This window comes from Pholcus phalangioides, unplaced genomic scaffold (genome assembly GCF_987345545.1).
Source record: "Pholcus phalangioides strain wild (caught in Gottingen) unplaced genomic scaffold, Ppha-v1.0 ptg000008l_1, whole genome shotgun sequence".
Taxonomy (NCBI): domain Eukaryota; kingdom Metazoa; phylum Arthropoda; class Arachnida; order Araneae; family Pholcidae; genus Pholcus; species Pholcus phalangioides.
This window is the reverse complement of record NW_028301601.1, coordinates 50,269,768-50,292,861: the sequence shown is the minus strand read 5'-3', so window position 1 is coordinate 50,292,861 and position 23,094 is coordinate 50,269,768. Positions and strand designations below refer to the sequence as shown.

The 23,094-nt window shown below is 39.9% G+C and overlaps 1 protein-coding gene across 2 annotated transcripts in view; it reads right to left on the bottom strand.

Moving 5' to 3' along the window:
- Positions 1–23,094, bottom strand: part of LOC149084457 (ankyrin repeat and sterile alpha motif domain-containing protein 1B-like) — an 85,275-nt gene that overhangs the window by 58,351 nt on the left and 3,830 nt on the right. For both annotated transcript variants that reach the window (XM_089234861.1, XM_089234862.1), the window contains exons 2-3: positions 2,630–2,710; positions 2,356–2,512 (exon numbers count right to left, since the gene is read on the bottom strand). In XM_089234861.1, coding sequence (XP_089090987.1) covers positions 2,356–2,512; positions 2,630–2,710 — 238 coding nt within the window. The remainder of the gene's footprint in view (positions 1–2,355; positions 2,513–2,629; positions 2,711–23,094) is intronic.

Below are 23,094 nucleotides of genomic sequence, written 5' to 3'. Positions count from 1 at the left end.
GCCGCAGATCACTCAGCTGATCAGTCAACATGCCGCTGCTGATTCAGTGGTGTTTAAACAGGCTGTGGGTTAATTTAGTGATCTGTGGAACTGGCATTCAATAATATCCCAATTGAGCCAAGTGCTTTCGGTTACCCATACGTTCACTCGCAACACTAAATCGCGAGATCCAATACGTTGACAAAGGAGACAGAGGATGCAAAAAAGATGTTGCATAATGTGACATGGCCTCAACACGGATAGCTTAAATATCCGCGCGAAGTTATCATTGATTGGACTACTTCAGGTGGCTTTACTAATAAGTAGAGAGATTTTTGTAGCTATTGTTCCCCGGATAACTTCTCTCACGAGTCCTTGAAAATGAGCGGAGGATGAAACGAAATGCAGGACGTCACGGATTTATTGACGGAGAGCAACTATTTTACACGTATTTACAGGCAGCGATTTCACGAAATACGCTAATCAGAGAGCGGCCTGCAAATAAGAGTCCTCGCATTGAGGATGAAGTCCAAAAATCTGACTATGCATCTTTTGTCGTGGCATCACTTTATACAGGAAAAAGCAGGGTTCTGGAAATTCCTGGTATGTTCTCGCGATCTCCACTTATTTCCGATGGCAACGCCACGTCGTTTCATCGGAGATGTCGCCAAACTTTCCAACTTGGCGATATTTTGAGGGATTTACAAAAAACACGTTATCGAATATTTACAGGTGAAGAAATGAAAAATAATAAAATATTATCACTATTTACATAATTTTTGTAACACTATGTTCAAGCTCACAAAATCGATAATGTTACGTTAAAGCAAATGCAAAAAAAAAACAAATCGAAAACGACGTTGGATTTAATACCCTGTGGACTTTACAGCCTGTAGCGCCCGAGTGGCGTGGTGACAGGACGCTCGTCTACCATCCTGAAGGTTGCCGTCACGATCCCAGGTTCAAACCCGAGGAGGAATACAAATATATTCCCTAACGATCTTGAGATGGCCACCGATAGATGGCACCTTCATTTCCCCAACCCAACTCATCAATGGCAGTGAATGGCAGTATAGCGATATGGCAGGAGTTAATGTTTGGTGATGTATTAGTCTTTAGATGAGCATCAACCAGCCTTTCAAAGATTAATCGAGGGATTTATGAACCGAATGGATGACGTTCCAAAGATAAAGAACCCGCAAAGCGCGGTGCTTTGAGGATACCCGGCATTGGCTTAGTGTGCCAGTGGGTTCTATCACGAGGCGTGAAATTCTGTTTCCACCGGAATCGTCACCGTTGAATCAGCAAAGCGATGGACGGAACTGAAGACTACTGCTTAACCACTTGAACCGCAATTTATTTTCAAGCAGCACTGCTCCGACATACAATTTCAGAGCGAGCTGTGAACTCGTCATTTCAGTTCGAGGGGTAACCGTACATGCACCTCTTTACACATTCCTCTACGGAATTTTTAATGAATTGGTACGTGTTGTTAACCTACCGTGAAGTTTGTTTCTGTGTAGTGCTTGCGTGTTACGCGTGAATTCTGCCATCTGCCATACATTTTTCTAATTATGAGTGAAGGGTTTAAGCAATTTCTGTCAATTTAAAATGCTTCTTGGAGGTTAGTGATCTAAAATCCTCTGGAAAAGAATCCTTGTTCCCTTTCCAAAAGTCGATATGGGCCCACGGGAGAGGTGATGTTCTGGAGCCTCGTATTTAGCTAGACGTAACAGAGCTCATACATTTATTTTATTGAAACATCATTTTAAAGACAATGCATGTTTACTCTCAAAAATCATAAGCCCTTCCCCACCTCTAGGCTAGAGGATTCCCTCCCCCCCCCCCTCCCCGTGGCCTGACTCAGATGGGCCCATGCATTAAGATGGTCCATTCTGTGGGCAGTTCACGGATTCTTCAGTCGCAACACTCTTCAACGGGAACTCATGGTATTGAGGCGGCCCTACGTACAACCCCCCATAAGAAGGAAGCTGCCCGAATTCTAGCTCTTGGTAGATGCGAATCCAGGGTGATGTGCCTAAAGAGGGCTATTTATTATGTAGGTTTCATATTTTACAGGACACAGACTGTCATTTCCCATAAAATTCGACTTTTAGAAGCGATGATCACCCCGTTCCTGGTCAAGAGCCCAGATCGACCTTGCATATAGAATTTTCGTTCATTATAAATACTGTTTTGACTAGATTCAATTCATTTAGGGTCTCCCGCATTAGAGAAGGAGCCCTGGGTAACACAGGAGGCCACGGGAAAAAAATATGGTCCTAAGGGCCATGGGAGAAAAAGGGCTGAGAATCACTAATCTAGAACATACATATTGTCTGGAGGGTGAAATTTTCAACTCTGGTCAATACTCACCGCAAGGTTGACGTTAGGAACAGAAGGTCCTTGCTCCAAGAGCATGCGCACGATATCCGTGTTTCCCGTCCACGCCGCCAGGTGGAGTGGTGTCGAACCCTTGAGGTCGACGACGTTCGTCGAGGCCTCGTACTGCAAGAGCAGTGACACAATGTCCCTAAAAAAACATCACATTCAGCAGCATTTTAAAACCAATATTGAAATACGTTTTGCCATTATTCATCCTTAATAAATATTTCAAATATCATATCATATATATATATTAAGGACCTACTTGTGTCCATTGAGCGCAGCATGGTGTAACGACGTGTATCCACTAGCATCTTGGGCGTTGACACCGGGTCCTCTCCGTAAACTGTGAAACAGAAACGCATAGAATTACCATACGGGAATCCGAAAATTCATACATTGTTACAAAATATACAGGAATGATGGAAAAATAGCTTTACCAAAAAAGTTATAGACGCTATTAAATGTAAATTAATACAAAAAATGAAGAAAGTTTTAAACTGATGAAAGAGCTCCGAAACCAATTGAAATTGGGACCTAAGGGAAGAAATTGTCTGAAAACTGATGAAAATTCAGAGAATCGATGAATCGAAATAAGAAAAATAACTAGCAGAGGATAATTCCAGCACCCATGAAAATTCAGAATGAATGAAAGGAATGATTCCAGAATTGATTGAAATTCAGAATGAATGAAAGGAATGATTCCAGAATTGATTGAAATTCAGAATGAATGAAAGGAATGATTCCAGAATTGATTGAAATTCAGAATGAATGAAAGGAATGATTCCAGAATTGATTGAAATTCAGAATGAATGAAAGGAATGATTCCAGAATTGATTGAAATTCAGAATGAATGAAAGAAATGATTCCAGAATTGATTGAAATTCAGAATGAATGAAAGGAATGATTCCAGAATTGATTGAAATTCAGAATGAATGAAAGGAATGATTCCAGAATTGATTGAAATTCAGAATGAATGAAAGGAATGATTCCAGAATTGATTGAAATTCAGAATGAATGAAAGGAATGATTCCAGAATTGATTGAAATTCAGAATGAATGAAAGGAATGATTCCAGAATTGATTGAAATTCAGAATGAATGAAAGGAATGATTCCAGAATTGATTGAGATTCAGAATGAATGAAAGTAATGATTCCAGAATTGATTGAGATTCAGAATGAATGAAAGTAATGATTCCAGAATTGATTGAGATTCAGAATGAATGAAAGGAATGATTCCAGAATTGATTGAGATTCAGAATGAATGAAAGGAATGATTCCAGAATTGATTGAGATTCAGAATGAATGAAAGGAATGATTCCAGAATTGATTGAGATTCAGAATGAATGAAAGGGATGATTCCAGAATTGATTGAGATTCAGAATGAATGAAAGGGATGATTCCAGAATTGATTGAGATTCAGAATGAATGAAAGGGATGATTCCAGAATTGATTAAAATTCAGAATGGAAGAAAGGGATGATTCCAGAATTGATTAAAATTCAGAATGAAAGAAATAATTCCAGAATTGATTAAAATTCAGAATGAAAGAAATAATTCCAGAATTGATTAAAATTCAGAATGAAAGAAATAATTCCAGAATTCATTAAAATTCAGAATGAATGAAAGAAATGATTCTAGAATTCATTAAAATTCAGAATGGATGAAATCCAGAATTGATTAAAATTCAGAATGAATGAAAGGAATGATTCCAGAATTGATTGAAATTCAGAATGAATGAAAGAAATGATTCCAGAATTGATTGAAATTCAGAATGAATGAAAAAAATGATTCCAGAATTGATTAAAATTCAGAATGAATGAAAGAAATGATTCCAGAATTGATTGAAATTCAGAATGAATGAAAGGAATGATTCCAGAATTGATTGAAATTCAATTGGCCGCCTGGCAGTGGAGTGGTTAGGGAGCCTCTGACTAGCTCCCTAACTACTCCACTTCCCACCAGGGACAGAGCCTGGACTACGACTGGCCTTTAAGCCTCTGACTGCTCAGGTCTGGGTTCGAATTCCGGTTCGGGCATGGATGTCTATTAACACTACCAAATTCCCTGGACAGATCATGCATATCTCTTGGGAATACGTGAAGATCACGTTATTTTTAAAAAAAAAGTGCGGGGCTCCACTCAAAACGCGGGGTCCGGTGTAACCGCGCACCCCCATATAAGGCATGACCGGATCTTATGCAGGGTAAATTTATTTATTTTTTAGAGCTCGGTGTTGAAGGAGGTGATTTTACAAATTGCTAAAAATTAGTCGATCAGAGGTCCCAGATTGTTGTCCCTTATTTTCCGGGACAGTCCTGGTTTCCCCCCGTCCCCCGTCCCGACTTTTTTTCAAAAAAATGTCCCGGTTTTTCCAGTTTTTTAGTCGAAGTTTTCTTGTATTTGTAATATTGATTAACATATCGTAATATCGTTAATCGGGATAATTTTCATCGGATTGATTGAAAATTCAATACAGTCGAATCCCGTTATAACGAACTCCAAGAGACCGGAGAATCACTTCGTTATGACGAAATTTCGTTATAAAGGAATTTCAGGTTGTTCGCATTGTTACTATGTAAAATTATTTGAGGGATTAGAAAAGTGTTCGTTGAAACGAGATTTTTGCTATAACACGTGTTCGTTAAAACGGGGTTGGACTGTATTACCACATAGAAGTTCCGAAAATTTTCATGAATAATCACCTTTCGTGTGGGGATGGGGATAATCATCCCGATCACCCCCCCCCACACACACACACACACACACACACACAGCTCCACGCCAGATATAAGGACAGCTCGCATGTAATTACCACACGTGACTCAAGCTCTTCAAAAAAAAAAAACCATTATCTTATGGCCATTGCCTTCTATATTATCTCAAATCGGCCAAACTCCAGCAACCCCCAGACAAGATACAAATGTGCAAAAAAAAAACCAATCAGAACAACGAATATCGTGCCAAGGTCCAAGACGAAATCGCCAAGCCCAGAAAAAATCATTAGTTGGCGCAATTTTCAGGGTCAGCTCTGGAATTTTGTTCGATATAATATCCTCGCCGAAGGGATGGAGAGTCTCTCTCTCTCTCTCTTCCATTGAAAAACTGTTCTTGAAAAAGGACGAGAAAAAATTCAAATGAGGGCTGTAGTTCATTCGGTCATCGAGTCCCAGAAGCTCTTCAACACAGAAGCCATTTTTGTTTTTCTCCCTCCCCGCCCTACCCCCATTTCTGTACTAGTTGCCCGTAGGGATAGACAAGGGGTTAAATTTAGCACCTGATCGATGAGAGTTCCCGTCGATAAACGGCTCATTGACAAACTAAGTGCGTCCGAGAGATATCCGAGATACCCTTCTCAGTCCAATCAGAGTTAGGTTGGGTGAGTGTTGATTGACCCTCTCGAGGGCATGACAAGGTCATCTGGAGATATGTTCATGCGTTGAAATTTTTATGACCCGTGAAATAAATTAAGTTCCTTATTTACAGTCTAATCCCGTTATAACGAACGCCAGGAGACCGGAGGAATCACTTCGTTAAAATGAAATTTCGTTATGAAGAAATTCCAGGTTATCTAGCATTGTTCTTACGTAAACTTATTTGGGGGGATTGGAAAAGCGTTCGTTAAAACGAGATTTCCGCTATAACGGTATTCGTTAAAACGGGATTCGACTGTATGAAGAGCACTAAACAAGGAGTATGCGAGTGTCTACGTATCTCCAAGAGTACGCAGACAGTCTGCGAATTTGTAGGGATACAAAAACCTCCTAAGCCACGCAGGGCCTACTCAAGAGCATCATGGGCCGTCGGACCAAATGGGTTTTCTGAGGCCTTTCCTGGGTTGTGATCCATAGCTAAGAATCCCTGGTTGAAATTGGATTTGTACGACCCACCGGGGAAGTCCCTACTACTCAAGTTTGGGTCATGACCCATGGGTTAAGAACTAGTGTCCTAAGCATTTCTAGAGGGTCCGCATGATTTCTATGCATTTCTAAGGGGTAAGCAATCTTCTTACGCATCCGGTGGATCCCAACTCCCAAACTTTATACCAGAGTTTTTCAACCTGTAGTCCGCGACCCCCGGAGATCCGTAATTAGGTAAGTTTGTAAGGAGTCCCGCGGGATCATTATCATTTACTACCCTTTCATGAATGACGCATTTTGTGCGGTAAGACTGCTATTTTTTAAACTTTTTGTGATACGCAAATTATAAAATTAAAATAAAAAAACAATACATTTTTGATTTTATGGGGCGGTAGGGCGTCGAAATTGGCCTTCTGACACTACAGGGAGTGCGTGAAGCATTGTCCGGCACCACAGAAGGATCCGCAGCGCACTGACCTTCACTGCGAGGTGTAAATGACATCATAAAAGTTGGGAACGCTGTTTTAAGCATCTCTCTCTCTCTCTCTCTCTTCCTTATTAAATCATTTTCAGTAATATATGTATACAGGGTGTCCTGTAAGTGCTAATGCGGCCTTTATCTCATCAACCGTCCACCGTGGAGGTGCGATTCCGCTTTAAAAATGCTCGAACGGCGTGGCTGCCCACTGCCCCCATATAGGCATTTGTCGTGGCTTGTCTTTTTGAACTGCTCCAAGTAGGTTGAGAACGGACTACGGTGTGAGGAAAAACATAATTTTGTTCACTGGCCCATTTCACTGGTTTGAGATTAACCCCGGGCAGCATTGGGTGAATGTTCTAAGTTATGAACGAACTCTTGGAAAAAGAGCAGGTAGAATTATCTACCATTCTTTCTATCTGTCGGTAGAATAACTGCGATCAAATCAAAATTGACGCCTGAAATAGAAGTCAGTTCAAAAGACGGGCAATTTGACTAAATAAATAAAAAATATTTAATCAAATTACTTTTTCGTTTTCTAACAACGGGACATTTTTGTTAAGACATCGAAACTAAAATGTTTGTTGCGCACACACAGGGTCGAGCGTGACTTCTAGTGTTCCTCAGGCTCCGCAATGAACTTTTTGCACAGAAAGTGCTCCATGGCTTGAAAAGTTTGAGAACCACCGGTATAGAGGAAGTCGAAACGGCCAAAAGTACGAAACTACGATCATGTCTTGTAAAATACGGGACATATGCGATCACTCATGCTGTTAATCAGGTCCGTCAAATTGTTTTAGAAATGATACTGGTCCTTGGGTACAGAAAGGTTGGGAAAGCTAGTGCAAAAGGGAAGTATAGGGTGCAGGCCCGCAGCCAGAAATTTCGTTCGGAAGGGGAGCCACTTGCATTTCGGTGGGGTGGGGGGAACCAAAGTGATAGAACAATAGATTTGGCCATCTTTCCCCCCCCCTCTTTTCAGCATTTTCTCAAATTTCGGGATGGGGGCACCCCCCCCCCCCATGCCCCCTTCCCTCCGCTACGGCCTTGATAGGGCGGCATATACAAGAGGTGGGTATTTTGCACACACGGGAATCGCCGGATTAACCGATCGAAAAACAAACTGACATTACGTAAGAGTTCTTTTGATCGGATTGATACAGACTGGAGTAACACGGAAGGGGAACATTAATATGCGTTCGGAACTTCTGAAGGATCCCGAGGCTTGCTCGCGTGAGGCAAGGCCATCAATCCAAATTCCATTAAGAAAAAGAATAATAATAATAATAATACCTCCATTTTCTCTTTTCGATTTCAAGATTGTGAATTGATAATAATTGTTTCCTGGAACGAAATGATTTGCATCTCAATGCATAGTTTTGAATGAGATATCGATCGGTATTTGTCCTTGCCCCAATCCTACGAAAGAGAGTTTCTAGCCTTTCCTTCTAGAATAAATAGTAGAATAACCAATAGATTGCGCCAATGCCGCCCCCCCCCCCCGCCCAAGTAGAAGGCTGACGGGCTTTAGCCCGAAGGATCAGAATCATATATATATTCTTTTATTTATTTATTTTTTTTCATTATAAATTTACCGGAAAATCGATCTGAGGATTTTGGGGACATGACTGTGCCAGAATCCCTGAATGGAGCTCAGCCGGTTGGGCTTTCATTTGACGGTCTCGCAGGCATTTCATAAAAAATTTAAATTGCCATTCGGTGACGGAATTGAATTGCATGGCGGTCAGTATTCGCGTATTCGCCCGTTTGCATTCCTTAGCCTAGGTGGGTTTTATGCCTTTACGGCAGGGGTGTTCAACCTTTAGGGAAGTGTTCATCATTTTATTGGTTTGGAAGCATGTGGCAGGACACTTGAGTGACCTGGGAAATGTGCCTCGAACTCACATGATCAGAAAATGTACCGCGGACCCTATGAGTCACCTGGAAATTTACCACGAGGCACTCAGGTGATCTGAAAGTGCGCCGCAGGCTGCTCAAGTGATCTGGAAATGTGCCAATAGTCACTTAAGTGATCTATAAAAATGCAGCGGACCACTCAAGTGACCTCAAAGCCTGCCGTGGGCCACTGTGGTGATCTGAAAATGTGCCTCCAGCCACTTAAAAAGTCTGAAAATGTTACACGCGCCACTTAAGTGAACTGGAGTTATGCCGTGGGTCGCTCAAGTGATTCGGAAATGTGACTTGGGGTCGCTTGATTGATCTGGATATGCACCGTTGGCAGCTCAAATGATCTGGAAAGTGATCTTGAAGTGAGATTGTTACGTGGGGCACTTAAGGGGTGCGGAACTTCACCTCAGAGTGATCAGTTGTGTCGGAAAAGTTAGCAAAGATTTATAGTGGTGGCTCTCCTTGCCCCGTGCTCGCAAGTTTCGAATCACTCGCGTCGTTCTCCCCATGAAGGCAGCCATCAACTCGATGCAACGGACAAGCCATTTGACTAATAGACCATTTGACTGGATAGAGCTGAACACATTGACTAGGCTCCCAGTGGCACATAAGGGCCGGAGAACACAACCTGGGATTTCGAAAGAAGTGTGGATAAGAGTTGTGGGCAAGTAAGAAGAAGTAGTTGGCATGTTGAAGTGGAAGAGGTTTGAGAATGGTCTAAATACACAATGTATACAAAATATATATATATGCAGCGCCTCCACTGTGACGGGAAACAAAGCCTCCGTCCACAGTGCTGGGCAGTTTTGGTTCCCTTTCGTTTTACGGAATATGCGATATACACACACAGAAAACGCACAGAGCCTCCACTGCGACGGGAATAATCAAACACAGCCTCCGTTGACAGTGCTGGGCATTCACATTTGAATTACTCACATATATTGTTTACATTATATAATGTGAGTAATTCAAATGTGAATGCCGTCGCAGTGGAGGTTCTGTATGTTTTCCGTGTGTGTATATATGTTTCTGGGAACCTCATGCTGGACATGATTCGGGAGATTCATGCTAGAGATGTGTGTCATTTGTATTGTGTCATCTCTTTTTTTTTTAAATTAGAAGCGAATAGCATCAAAATAAATGTATTTTTTGGAATTTCTCAGGGAATTCCGTCACAAGTTTTTCAACGTCAAAGCTAGTTCGCATTCATGCTTTGAAATTGGGAACTATACAAGACCAACGCCAGAATTTCAGCTTGACTAACTCCGAATCAAACCCAGGGCTTGTTCCTCATAAGTTCGTTCCCTGGGCAGATACAAATTTCGGGACCATTTATGTATAGCATTCTTTGAGACAGAGGTGTACGGGGTAGAGGAGGCATGGAGTGCCCCCCCCCCCCTAGATGATCAAAAATGAAAAATATTTCCTGATATTTTGTTTTTGTTAAAAAATGAAAAAAACTAATTAAATTTCTGCATCCAAAGGGGCCCCGAAACTTTCGTGTGAAAGTTTGTGGGTCTCGGGCACGTACCCGTTTGTTTGCCCATGCGAGAAACTGGCTCTGATTAACGCCTGTCACTCGGCAACCTTCTGGTCATTCTAATAACCCACATGGTAGTGCATAGTTTGCGTTGAAGGGTCTAGCAGGGTTTTTCCCAAGGAGTATATGTGAGTCTTATATTATTCCTCATTTAATACAACTATAAACTTATTACGTATATAGAATGGATACTACCAATAACGTTTCCAGTTAGAACGTCTTCCCGTTTAGTACGACTCCTTTTCGTGACACCAGCTCTTACTAATACTCATCGAGATTTTCCATTCAAAGTTTACCGCTTACAGTTACTTTACCACTTTATCGACAGTTTTTTCGAAAAACGTTTCAAGCGGGATCCACTGTACATTTGCGTCGGAGCCAGGGTGCTGTGAGTGCTCGAGCACCAACGGTAATTGGTGTCGCGGGTACAAAGCACCACCACTCGAATCGGTTCGGAAATCAAAATTCCCTGCATAAAGCTCAAGAGAGACGAGCATCTCCAGGTTCAAAAAACTTTCGGCGTCCCTGGCCATGGAAGCTTCTAGCCTTGAAGACTAGCTACGGGATGTGGGAACCTACAGCAGTGGTTCTCAAAGTGTGCGTCGCCAACCTTCGTCAAGGGTATTAATGTTGTGTGCTTGAGTCATTGGCGTGTTCCTTGTTCCCGGTGCTTTCAAGTGGTTCTTCTATGGATTATGAATGCACGGTGTTGGCTTCGCTTAATCGGATATCACGCTTCACACGTCAACTGCTAATACATACCGACCACTATATTCATAATGTTTTTATTGAATGAAATTCTCAAGCTATTCTGGGTAAGGGAACGTGGATCACAGAAGTTTGATAAGCATTACCCTGCAGTACCGAGATCTCATGAATTTACTATTGATGATCATCTCGCCGAGGAAAGCAACACACACAACAGAGGAACCGAGCATCATCAACAAGCATGTACGGAAGTCTCACGTTCAAGGCTATTAGTATGCAATGTCGGTATGATTTTCCATCGAAAGGATGTTGCCCACTTTCCGGGGAGAAAGAGATATTATTAATGCTTTGTACACACGTTTACCATATGCTTTAGGTCCTACAACGTCCCATCATCGTGACTGCGTAACATCACAGCAGACCCTCAATAAAATAATGGGCCATCAGACAACACTTTATCTCTATTTTTCTTGTGAATACGTGACATCCATGAAGTGTACCATTACTTTCCAATGAATTCTATCTAGCCTGAAGCTCTATATTCCTCGTGATAACGCGAAATGGCCTATCTTTTTTTTCCCCCTCTGTCTTGTAACGGAAGGCATATACGCGTATGTTATTAGCCTAAGGCTGTCTAACAAGAAGCAGGCCTTGTACAGTTAAGTCAATGTCATGCCTTGGTGAGCGCACTTCTCTTCACCTTGAGGTAAATGATTATATAAGAGTCGAGCACGTGTAGAGGAAAATGCTGTTTGATGAATAATTCAAGGGTAATTAAAAACTTGCTAAACACCAGCCGTGTCGTGTTAAGTAATTGAGACTGATCAGTTCACATGCCTGAATTTAGATTTCAAAATTGTCCATTTTTTTGTAATCAACGCAAGACTTCGGCATTTTGCTGCGATTTACGATATCTATGCTAGCTGGTAAGTCTCCAGCGTATAGGACCTCCCCCCCCCCTCTCTCTCCTAACCAGATTATGGCCCCCACCGCTCTGTCTCAATGCAGAGATTTTAGCAGGTGGTCGAAGAAGACCTCAGCCACGCTGGAAGCTATACATGTATGAGTCGTGAATCTAAAGTGAGGCCTGTTTCTGTGTTATGTTTGTTATGTGTAGTGCTGCCATGTACCGTCAATTTTTCTGAGTATGAGTGAAGTGTAATGATTGAATAATTGAGGTATCATTGCAGGCCTGCTGTGTGCTCTCTGTGACGTGATTTTTCAACGGGGATATCGACTCGGATTCGTACCTCGAATTTATGAAATTCCGCAGAAAACAAACTTCAGCCGATCACCACTGTGGCAGCAGTGGGATTCGGACAGCATTAATTATGAAATTAGTCATATTTTCTCTCTCTCTCTCTCTCTACAAATTTATAGCAAAATAAATGCAGGAAAAACTCGACCTAAAAGCCCCAAGATCGGCCATATTTTTCTTCATTATAAATTTACTGCAAAATTAATCCAGGAAGAACAGCTTAGAGGCCCAAAAATCAACTATGTATTTTTCAAAATTTTTTTGCGCTACAAATTTATTGCAGAATTAATGCAACAAGAACTCGGCCTAGAGGTCAAAAGTCGATGATATATTTTTCAGTTTTTTTTTTTTTTTTACAGCAAAACTTACTGCAAAATCAATGCAGGAAGAACTCGGTTTAGGGATCCAAAGATCGACCACAAATTTCTCCAGTTTTTCGCACTGTAAATTTACTGCAAGATCAATGTAGGTAGAGCTCAGCCAAGAGGTCAAGGATCGACAATATTTTTCTAATATTTTTTCCATTAAAAATTTACTGCGAAATTAATGCAGGAAGAGAACAGCCTGGATACCAAAGGAGCGATCCATATATTTCTCTAATATTTTTGCACTTTAAAAGTTACTTCAAAATCAATTCAGGAAGGACTCGTTCTAGAGAAGAGACGAGACTAAAGACCGATCATATATTTTTCTCTAATTATAAATTTCCTTGAATTTACTGGTAAAAATTCAACGCAGGATGAGGGAGGGGGTGTCTGTGAGCTTGAATAAGAAAACGATTTAATTATTCTTTTATGTAATTGTATGCCGAATATTATTCTTTGAAGGGGGCCATGTTTTTGATGCACACGTTTTAGGTATAGGCCTACTGTATTTCAACCTCTTTTACGGGCCTAATATTTCTCGGCCCAGTGAATTAATCTGGCGTAATCCCCCCGCGTTAATCTGGCCCCATCTGTAACACATTCAACAGAAGATTTTTTTTAGCCTTTTTTGTGACATGTAAGGCTCGAAATATTTTGCTTGGATGTTTATTCAACAGTACATGAAGACATGGATTTCCTCAAATATCGACGGACAAGCCTGAACACACTGATTAACCGGTCAAGTACATGCTACCCTCTCAATCGTAGAATTAAGGAAGATAATAAAGGATCAAAGTCGGTAGGTATTAGGGACAAGCACGAGCTGATACCGAGGCACAAACAGCATATTAGCGACTACACAAGGCCAATCAAGCTTGCCTAAGACGATGGACACATCCATGCTATGTACACACAATTTTAATAAGGTTCGTTGCTCATTTTATGCACATGCGCCTCCGGGGTTCACTCTTTGTTCACGTGTACGGGGCCTATAGCGTGTTGCCCGAATCGAATAAGCTCGTACACAAGCAACTGATTCCAAGACTATTGCGTGCACCAAAGAAAAGATAAGATAGAGCATAATAATAATACCAATAATAATGATGATGAGGCGATCAGATAAAGTCGCCATGAGATCCGTTCGAGTAAATCGTCAAACCTCATATCGTAAATGGCGGCTAAAAATAAAACGTTATTTCGCAAAACGGAAATCGGGGTGACGAATTCAGTTTTGCTCTGAGAAAGTTCAGCGAGAGATTATCGCCTCCATTATTACCTCATCGCACACAATCTCCATATATAGTGATAACCCCGGCTAACGAACGCCTCGGCTTACGAATTTTTCAGCTAACGAACATCTTTGTTGATATTTGGATGCACAATCTATCCCACAGTTTCCCAAACTTTTTGTTCCATCACCCCTTTATTCTGAAATTTTTTTCTGTCATCGCCCCTCGATTCAAGCGAACCCATTGGATCCTCCTCGTCCTCCATGTCAACCTCGAAATATTTTTTCAGATGCACCTCTGCTTTTGTTTCTGAAAGCTTTTGAATTATTTTATGTAAAATGAGAAAGATTCAGCTAATAGATAAATTGCACTGGGGGGAAAAAAACCAGCCTTATGCTTTCAGAGCACGCGTTCTTTCAGTGCAAGACTGTTCAGCACCAAGCTGAACACACTGGACATTCTAGGAGATTATCTTTTCCATCTACGTGTATCAGACACAGAAATGAGCTGACCAAATCACAAATGGATGGAGGCTTCTACGAACTCGACTGGGTGGTTGTGTCAACACCAGCTTCAGCAGACTGAAGATGGTGTTGTTGGTTGTGTGCATAGTGCAAAATGGAAAAGATCTTCAGTATCTCATCATAATGTAAATTTCATTTCTCCAATTTTGAAGCTGTTCATTTTAGCCTTCAGTCAGTTTTTGTCTTTTTTATAGCGCTGCTTGGTGTTTCAGCCAGTCACCTGATTCACGCCGATTTTCAATCTAAATGTTTAAAAATTTTAAAAATTCATTAGCAATTATTTAAATTATTATTACTACTTGATGATGATGATGATTATTTAAAAACACTAAGAACATCAGAGCCGCAACTAGGATGTTTGCCGCCTGAGGCAAAGATGTTTTTATCACCCCCAACTCTTCGAAATTCGATAATTTTATAACGGTTTTTTTTTTGCTTCTACCTGAAATTTGCCACCCCCCCCCACAAAAAAAACATCTGCCGCCCGAGGCAGTTGTCCCCCCCCCCCCCCGTCCTGTCCCTCCCAAGTTCCTGCCCTGAAGAACATGATGAAGTCAGTTTCAATGCATCATTCATAAAAAATTTTAATCAGGAGAAAATATATTTTACCAGCTTCAAACTCTTAGAAAAGGGGGGAAAAAATTGGAAAAAGAAGCAATTAATTGGCCAGATGACTGGTTGAAAAACTCATCTTTGAATTGTGAGTCACATTTTGAACGAAAGAAATGGTTTTCCTTAGAAACCTAAGGGAAATCGTGTTTCGGTTAACGAAAAAGTGATTCCTCAACGAATTATCTTCGTTATCCGAGGCGTCACTGTATTCCGATGAGGAGATAATTTTAGACCGTGGGTAGCTAGATAGATGGTAGACGGATCCCCTCGAGCAACGCTTTAACTCGCACGAACGGTGACGACACGGATCCAAGCTCATAAAACTCTCAGAGTGAGAGTGACGCGTGATAATATGTCCATCACGCCTACGCCATTAGATATACAAGTGCCTCATATCAATAGAGGCCAGATAGAAACTTCCAAGATGCGACTTATTAAGGGCAGCTGTCTAATAAGATGAGAAAAAACAACTAACGTGCATATAACGAACAGGAAGAGGAGGAAAATTTGACTCATTGATTACGCCACTGCAAGACAGACGGCGCGTAGGTGGTTTTTTTCCTTCGTCTCTGAAATATAGAATGCAGCTTGCTTACACAGCTGAGAGCAATCATCTCAGTGTTTCATCGGGTCATAGAAATGCGTATTATTCACGGCGTACAAATAAATTGTTTTTACAGTAGCTGTAATAGATAGAGCTTTATTCTTATTCGTTTAGGCCTCGATCACGAGTTATCCTCAATATGAATCGAATGTAGTACAGTATTATCATGAAACATTGTTATGAAATTCCAAATTCCTAGGGTGGTTGAGCTCAGGGCCGCAACGAGATACTTGATCAGCTGGGTCAAGCACGAATTTTTGTGCCCTAGTATAATGTAGAAGGAGCAGTTAGATGGTGAATTCGGCACCCCCGTAAGTCCAGCGCCGGGGGCACTTGGTCCACCTGATTTACCTTCAAAAAAAAATTATACTGTTTCAAAGCCAAAACGATATTGTACGTATATCATGGTACTACCAGCATTATTTAGAGCCTGCCTACAAAATCAAGAATGCACAGTAATAGCTGCAGATAAATGTGTGGCTTGTGCCATCTTTCCAGCAGTCCTGACCTCAACCCATCGGAGCAGTGATTACCAATCCGAAGCCACATGACCCCCTCTTGTGGTTCTCAGGTATTTTAAATGCGCCCACGGGGGATAATCAAGTGAAAGAGGGAGTCACAGTGAGCTGTGATAAAAATTCAGATATGAAGAGAAAACGCTTTAAAGTGGTATATGGTAGGGAAAGTGTGAGTATTTTCAGAATCCAGCAAAATTTTCATAGAACTGGGAACATCTTAAACACGTGGGACCATCTGGTGCCTCACATCTGTATGGGGGCTTACATTATGACACCTTGCACTATGATTTTCGATATCAATGATTTAAACATACGAGCTGTTACTTCTAGCTGAGTGCAGGTTACAAATCGAACCGAGCTCGACAAGACTCTGTTGCTCTTAGCTAAGTAAAGTGCTCCAGAACACTACTTTGTACGGAGACTCAGGATGTTCAGAAGACCCTACATAGAACGAAACGTGGGTTGTTCAGAATGTTCAGGATGTTCAGAAGACCCTACATAGAACGAAACGTGGGTTGTTTGAACCAAAATGAGCGACCATTCACTTATCAGCACTAAAGGGCACGCACCATTCATTTGCCATTCATACTGTAATCCAGTTTAGGTTGGTCTGGAGCATCTCCCTTTGATTCCCGACTACCCTCATCAGCTTCACGAATTTGAATTTGCTAGCAATCCCATCGATACCCTTCCTGATCGAGTTTATCGATAAAAAGTGAATAAAATTATAGAGCCAAGGACACTTCCTTGAAGAACTCTTCTTGTGACACCTGTACAATAAGAGAATTCCCCGTTTACCATACATAAGCCGTTGTAACCTATCTCTCAAACATAATAAATCTTAGTAAATATGTTTGTAGGTTTACGTGTAGTATATGTTTGTTATTCACAAATACTGTCATTCCGCAAAATTCCACAGTATTTGTAAATGACTGTAAAAAGTATTTCATAGACGCATTGTAGCCACTGCACGTCCTCTAAAGTAGTATAGCAAATTGATTTCTAAGCCAAGTTGAAAAAAAAACCGCTATCCCCAACAGTAATGTCAGTTCCAAGCAATAAAAACACTGTAAAGAGAAAGAAGAAATTACCAGGCAAGGGAAGAAAAGAGTAATTTCGGGTTCTGTTGTGTTGTGTAGGGTTCAACCTCCTCGTCCTCCTCAAAGCTATCGATTTCTTAGCAAAAACGCCGCACAGAGCCACAGGACTGACTCTATTGATAGCCGTGTTGGAAAGGAAGGCTATTACAACTCTGAGAAGGCAATGGCGATGCCCCTTGGTGTGTGCGTGTGAGCGGCATTTCTAAATACAAGTATATATATATATGTGTATAAAAACTTACGATCCTTTCTTTTTGACCTTTAATTTTCTAGAGTCCATGGGAGGCAGGGTAATAAACTGAAATATAGATTGTGGGATATTTATACAAGCTTGTTTTTTCACTCAAAGATGCAACCTATTGTTCATAGGCGTACGCAGGCCTCCCTCCATCTTTAAGCCGATACAATAACGTTTCAATTGCAGTAAAAAGACAAAAAAAAAAACCAGATGAAACCAGCCCCCATTGAGGAAAATCCTGCTTACGCCACTGTATTGTTTGTAGGGTTGATAAAAGATCTGGATTTTTTTTATTTGTGATTATGCCAGAATGGGTACAAAAAAGTAGTTTTCTACACAATAAGACGTTAAATAAGTATGGAAATTGCTTATCAGTTTTATAATATGCATCTTCAAGTTTTTCAGAGAAAATTCGTAATTTTACAGAGTATATAAAACCTTAACAGGAAGAGGAGGACCTCAGAGGAGAGTCGGTGCCGCCTTAACGCATGTACCCGACCCAGGGGCCTTTCGCAAATTTTATATTGTTAGAATTTCCGAAAGTAAGCATGTAAATCGGTAGCCAGACATTTCTAGCCAAGTTAGGCCTCCGGAAAGTCACTTTGCCCTGGTACTCTGCCCTGAGATGATGACAGGACATTAGACCTTGCAGTCCATATCATTGGAACAGTCAGATTTTGCCTTACATACTGGAGAGTGTCCTCACCAATACTTACCACAGCTGCTCTGACCTTGTATCACTTATTAGGCACTAAAGAAACAGGCGTCAAACAAATGGCGATTCAACCTCAACGGCAACAGTAGGAACAGAGGTTGGATAGATCTATTGACTGACATGTAAAAATTTTGATCGGACATGAACTTCTTCCAGCCACGTGCCCGTCACTAACTTCGTTTTCATCCAAGATTGTGCTCCGTATCCCTGTCATACAAAAGTTCCTAAGTACTTGGACGACAATCTGCAGGACATTTGATATGCCTGTCAACAGACATGAATGAGGCACTGACAAATTCACCCTCCCCCCAAGAAGTCCATACACCCCGTGGCTTCTTCAATGTCGGGGTTATAACAATGAACGAGGGTCAATTGCTTTCACTGTAAAACCTTTCCAAATTCCACGGTCAATTCGAATAATAGCCCAGTTTGAAACCAGAAGAAAAAATTGTAGAATACCAGTGTAATTGTGTGCTTTTATGCTTTCCCATTTTCCGGTGCGAAATTGGTACATCCTTCGATCAAGAACAGAGGGCGGCGTTTCTGCTTCTTGCAAGGCAAATGAGCTGAAACATATGGGATAGCAGAAGCTGTATAGGGTGCTGATAGGAGTATGTCTACAGACAGGGTCATCTCAACAACTTAATGGGGGGCATCGGGCAAGGAAATGCACTAGAACCCTACAGTCTGGAAGTACCAACTTACCAGTGTTGGACAAATCTCTAAAAATTTAATGACTGAAAATATGCATGCCCGAATCATTATTTTGCATGCCAGCGTCGGGCATGTGATTGAGAAAAAAAAGTGCATGCCTAGTCAAAATTTTTACATGTCCCGGGTATGTCAGGCAATAGATTTGAACAGCTCTGCAGCCTGTTCACCTGACATAAAGGGCTTGTCTGGCCCTTGGTTAGTAATTGGGAGCTTTTTCCAACACATCCCGTCTCCTCGTAGGGAACGGTTAGAAGTTGTTGTTTTTTGATATAACAGGGATGTGTGTGTGGTCAGTTCAAACCTGCAGCGCTCTAATTCACATACTTGCTCTCAAAACTCATGATCTCAAGCTGGGCCTCCACGCTGTAAAATGGCCCTGGCTCCAGGAGGTGTTTAACAAGAATTATTGAATTATCGTATTAATGGGTGATAGGCCTGGGAGGGGAGGTCGTTAAGAATCACCACATAGAGCACTGTTTCTCTTTGTTTTTGCTTCTAGGGGCGTTGCCAAACTTCGTCAAGGGCGTTGAGTTGAGCGGTCAATATGTTACGGTAAATGTGTAAATCAATTATTATGCATACTTACCAATCATCTTGGTAAGTTTGATAAATTTAACACTTTTACCAGTGAATAAGCCAACCGTCGTTGTTAAATTTTATAAATATTTGAAATTTATCACCTTTATCTGTTATTATGCATAATACCCTAGTGTAATTAGTGAATTTGATAAATATGAAAAAAAACTCCAAATGATTTTAGTATGTCTGCTGAATAGGGCTGGGAATCGATCAGAATTTTTAACTGGTTAATCACAAAACTTTAATCGATTAATGGACCGATTAACTAAACTGAAATTTTTAACTGCGATTAACAATTAATCGATTAATTGGACCTAATAATTTATCGATTAATAGGACCAGCCCTAGTGAGGAATATACTCCGATATAATGATAACAAATTTACGATCGTACCCCAATATAATGATAGAATACACGCGCGTATGATTCATCATGTGTGTGTAATATATCATATAATACGATTTATCGCGTTTACCAACGACACGATGCTTTGGTACTATGCGGTAAAAGTGATTAATTTATGGAAATTCGTCAACTTACCAAAATTCTTGGTAAGTATGAATAATAACCGGTTATTACGTATAACCGCATTTATCACATTTACCGTAGCATATATATTGATTATTACCTATTCGGTGATTTGAAATGTTTCTTTTTTTAGACTATTCTAGGGCCCATGGACGGCAAAAGTTCGAGAACCACTGACGTAGAGCTTAAAAAACTCCCTCAAAAACTCAAAGGTGCAATAATCATATAAGAAAAAAAATTCACAAATATGTCCGCATACTTATTTTGTTACTGAATTAAAAAGTGTTAATTTTGCGCTTACCCTATACAGTATTTAAATATCCCATCTATTTATCCAAAATAATTACTCCAGGGTAATTATTTGTTTCGAAACATCGTTATTAGTGATTACACAGAAATTCTCTCCGTCTCCCTTTTCAAAAATCCTGACGCGTTATTTCTACGTGATGAAAGAAAATCAAAATTTCCCCATTGAAAATACACTTAACGATATAATAACGATAGGAAAATGAAAAATATATAAGCACCCAGAAAATAAGAGATAAAAGGGACGAGAGAGAAAACATTTTCGTGTCCTGATCAGGAAAAATTGCTTTTATCTCCTTCTTCTGAGGATTCTTATTCGCGATTCTTCAGGGGCATGAAGAGAAGATGGTTGTGGATGTTGTGTGTGAGTGTGTGTGGAGGAATCATGGAAGAACGCACATCAAAGCTCATTTCGATCGATCCAGGACACGCAGAGAGAGAGAGAGAGTTCAAGATCACCTTCCACCGTAAGAGAGAGAGATGTGTGTGTGTATGTGTGTTTGTATACCACGGAACATACATGTACAAAAGGACATCATGTTGGAAACGAAAACGACAACAGCAGCAACGAATCATGTACATTATTAATTTACCTCCGATATATCCAACAAAAAAAAAGCGATAGATGCATATACAGGAGGGAAGAAGTAAACCTTATGGAATGAAATTTTTTTAGGACTGATTGCCGCACATGCGCATTGATGTAAATAATAATATGGTCTATAAATACACGCTTTAAAATCCCGGGGTTTTTAAATTTTGGTCGATTTTCATTTTAAAACGTGTGCTCATTATTATCTTGATTTTAATTTTATGATTTTGTGCTTATGTTTAATTTATTATCATTATTTTGTATCTGTTGCAGTCCGAAATCGGCCAATCGACCCTGCTAATGTCCGAAATTTCAGCTTTGGCCAGGTAGTTCGTGAAGTGGCTGGAGATCTCTGGCCAAAGAAAAGCCATGATTCAGCGTCAACATTTTTCTTTTCCTTTTTTTTGTGATAAAATTTTTGCATTTTTAGTTATGGTTTTTAACTATGGCAATCATAACGATCAAAGGAATTGTTGGAATATCGACATTATAGGAAATTTCCAGCCACTTTCGGCATGTCCGTAACGGGCCAACTGGCCAATTTCGGGCTTTGGCCGTAAGGTATCGATGAGAGAGGGATGTGTTCGTATACCGCAGAACACAAATGTGTAAATGGACATCATGTTAGAAAAGAAAACGACAGCAGCGGCAACACGAATCATGTACATCAGTGTTTCCCCAAAGTGGTCAATATCATCCCCCCCCCCCCCCGTTGGGCGATGGAATGGTCCAGGGGGGCGATAGAAGCTACGGGTATAACATAGGATCCTAAGGGCGCGCTTGAGTTGGGAGGAGACGATGATGAGATAGAAAAGAAGCCCTGAAGAAGGGGGCGATGGGAAGAAAAGTTTGGGATCTATGATGTGTACATTATGAATTTACCTCCGATAAATGGAACAAAAAAAAAGAGATAGATGCATATACAGGAGAAGAAAACCTTGCGGAATGAAATTTTCGGATTAATTTCCGCACATGCGCCTTGATGTATACATATATAACCTCACAGACATACGTAAAATCGTAAAATTGTTTAAAATAATTATTATTGTAAATAAAATATGATTAATTGCTGCAGTATTTTACCATTTGTATTGATAAAAAAATTTATTTTGAGCTGATGCAATTTTTGATTTTGCCTTTTTTTTGTATCAACAAAATAAAAATTTTGGCATGGATTTCCGCGCATGAGCATTAGTATATGTATTTTTTTCATAAACGCATAAAATTATAATTTTTTTGATGAATAAACTTTTGTTTTTATGATTATTTTCTACGTCACAATTTGTTCCCCTAATTATCTTCATAAATATTCGATTCATTTTTGCTTAACTTTTTGTATCGTTGAAATATACGAAATTTTTGTTTTCCTCGCACCTGCACGTTCATATTCAGAGGTTTCCCCCTTTATAACGTTCTCGCTTAGTACGACTTATTTTCGTGGTTCCACCGTTTACTAATACTCATCGAGATTTCCTGTTTAAGGAATTCTCCCGCTTACAACGTTTTTATGATGTTTTTTTCTGAAAAACGTTATAAGCGTGATCCATTGTATAACCCCATAAAGGGGATTAAGTTATTTATTTGTTCATTAAATATAAATAAACTTTTATTAATTATGGTACAGTTACTTCTCTCTTAATATTCAATAATTCTTCTCTCAAATGTATTTTCTTGACAGTAATTTAATGTATTGATGGAATTTTTTATTCTGAATTTTCTCTATGGTTGAAATGAAATTTTTTGAACTGATTTTTGCACATGCGAATTGTCAGCATCATAAATAAATGATGTAAGAAATAATGTAATAAAAAAATCTATTGTTACACGATTTTTTTTCCAATTATCTTGATAAATAGTAATAACTCGATATTTGATTAGAAAGTTCATTAATAAATTTTCATTTGATATTGGAGCTCATAAGTGATTGTTGTCTACATTTTTCCATAGGCAATCTTAATTATTATTATTATTGTAAGTAGTGTATGAAATTCTTACAAAACTTGTATATAATGAACAATTTTTCAATGAAATATTTATTACAATTTTTTTATTATTTGAAATGGATGTCCATCTTAAGGGTTTCTTTTTATCAAATTCATATAAATGTTAATGAAAATTTATAGAAAGGAATAATTTGTTTTTCATATTAGATTTATTCTCATTAGGATGTTTCTTGAATTCATAAATTTTTTAAAAGCATTGTTTTTCGGGGTGAGATAGCCCAGTTCGATAAGATACTTGCCTAAAGTACCAAAGGATGTGCAGAGGTGTCGCGAGTTCGATACCCGGTTCGCCCTTGCCAGAAAACGTTCCTGACACAGGGGTACAACAGAAACGGCGACATGACCGCAGAAAA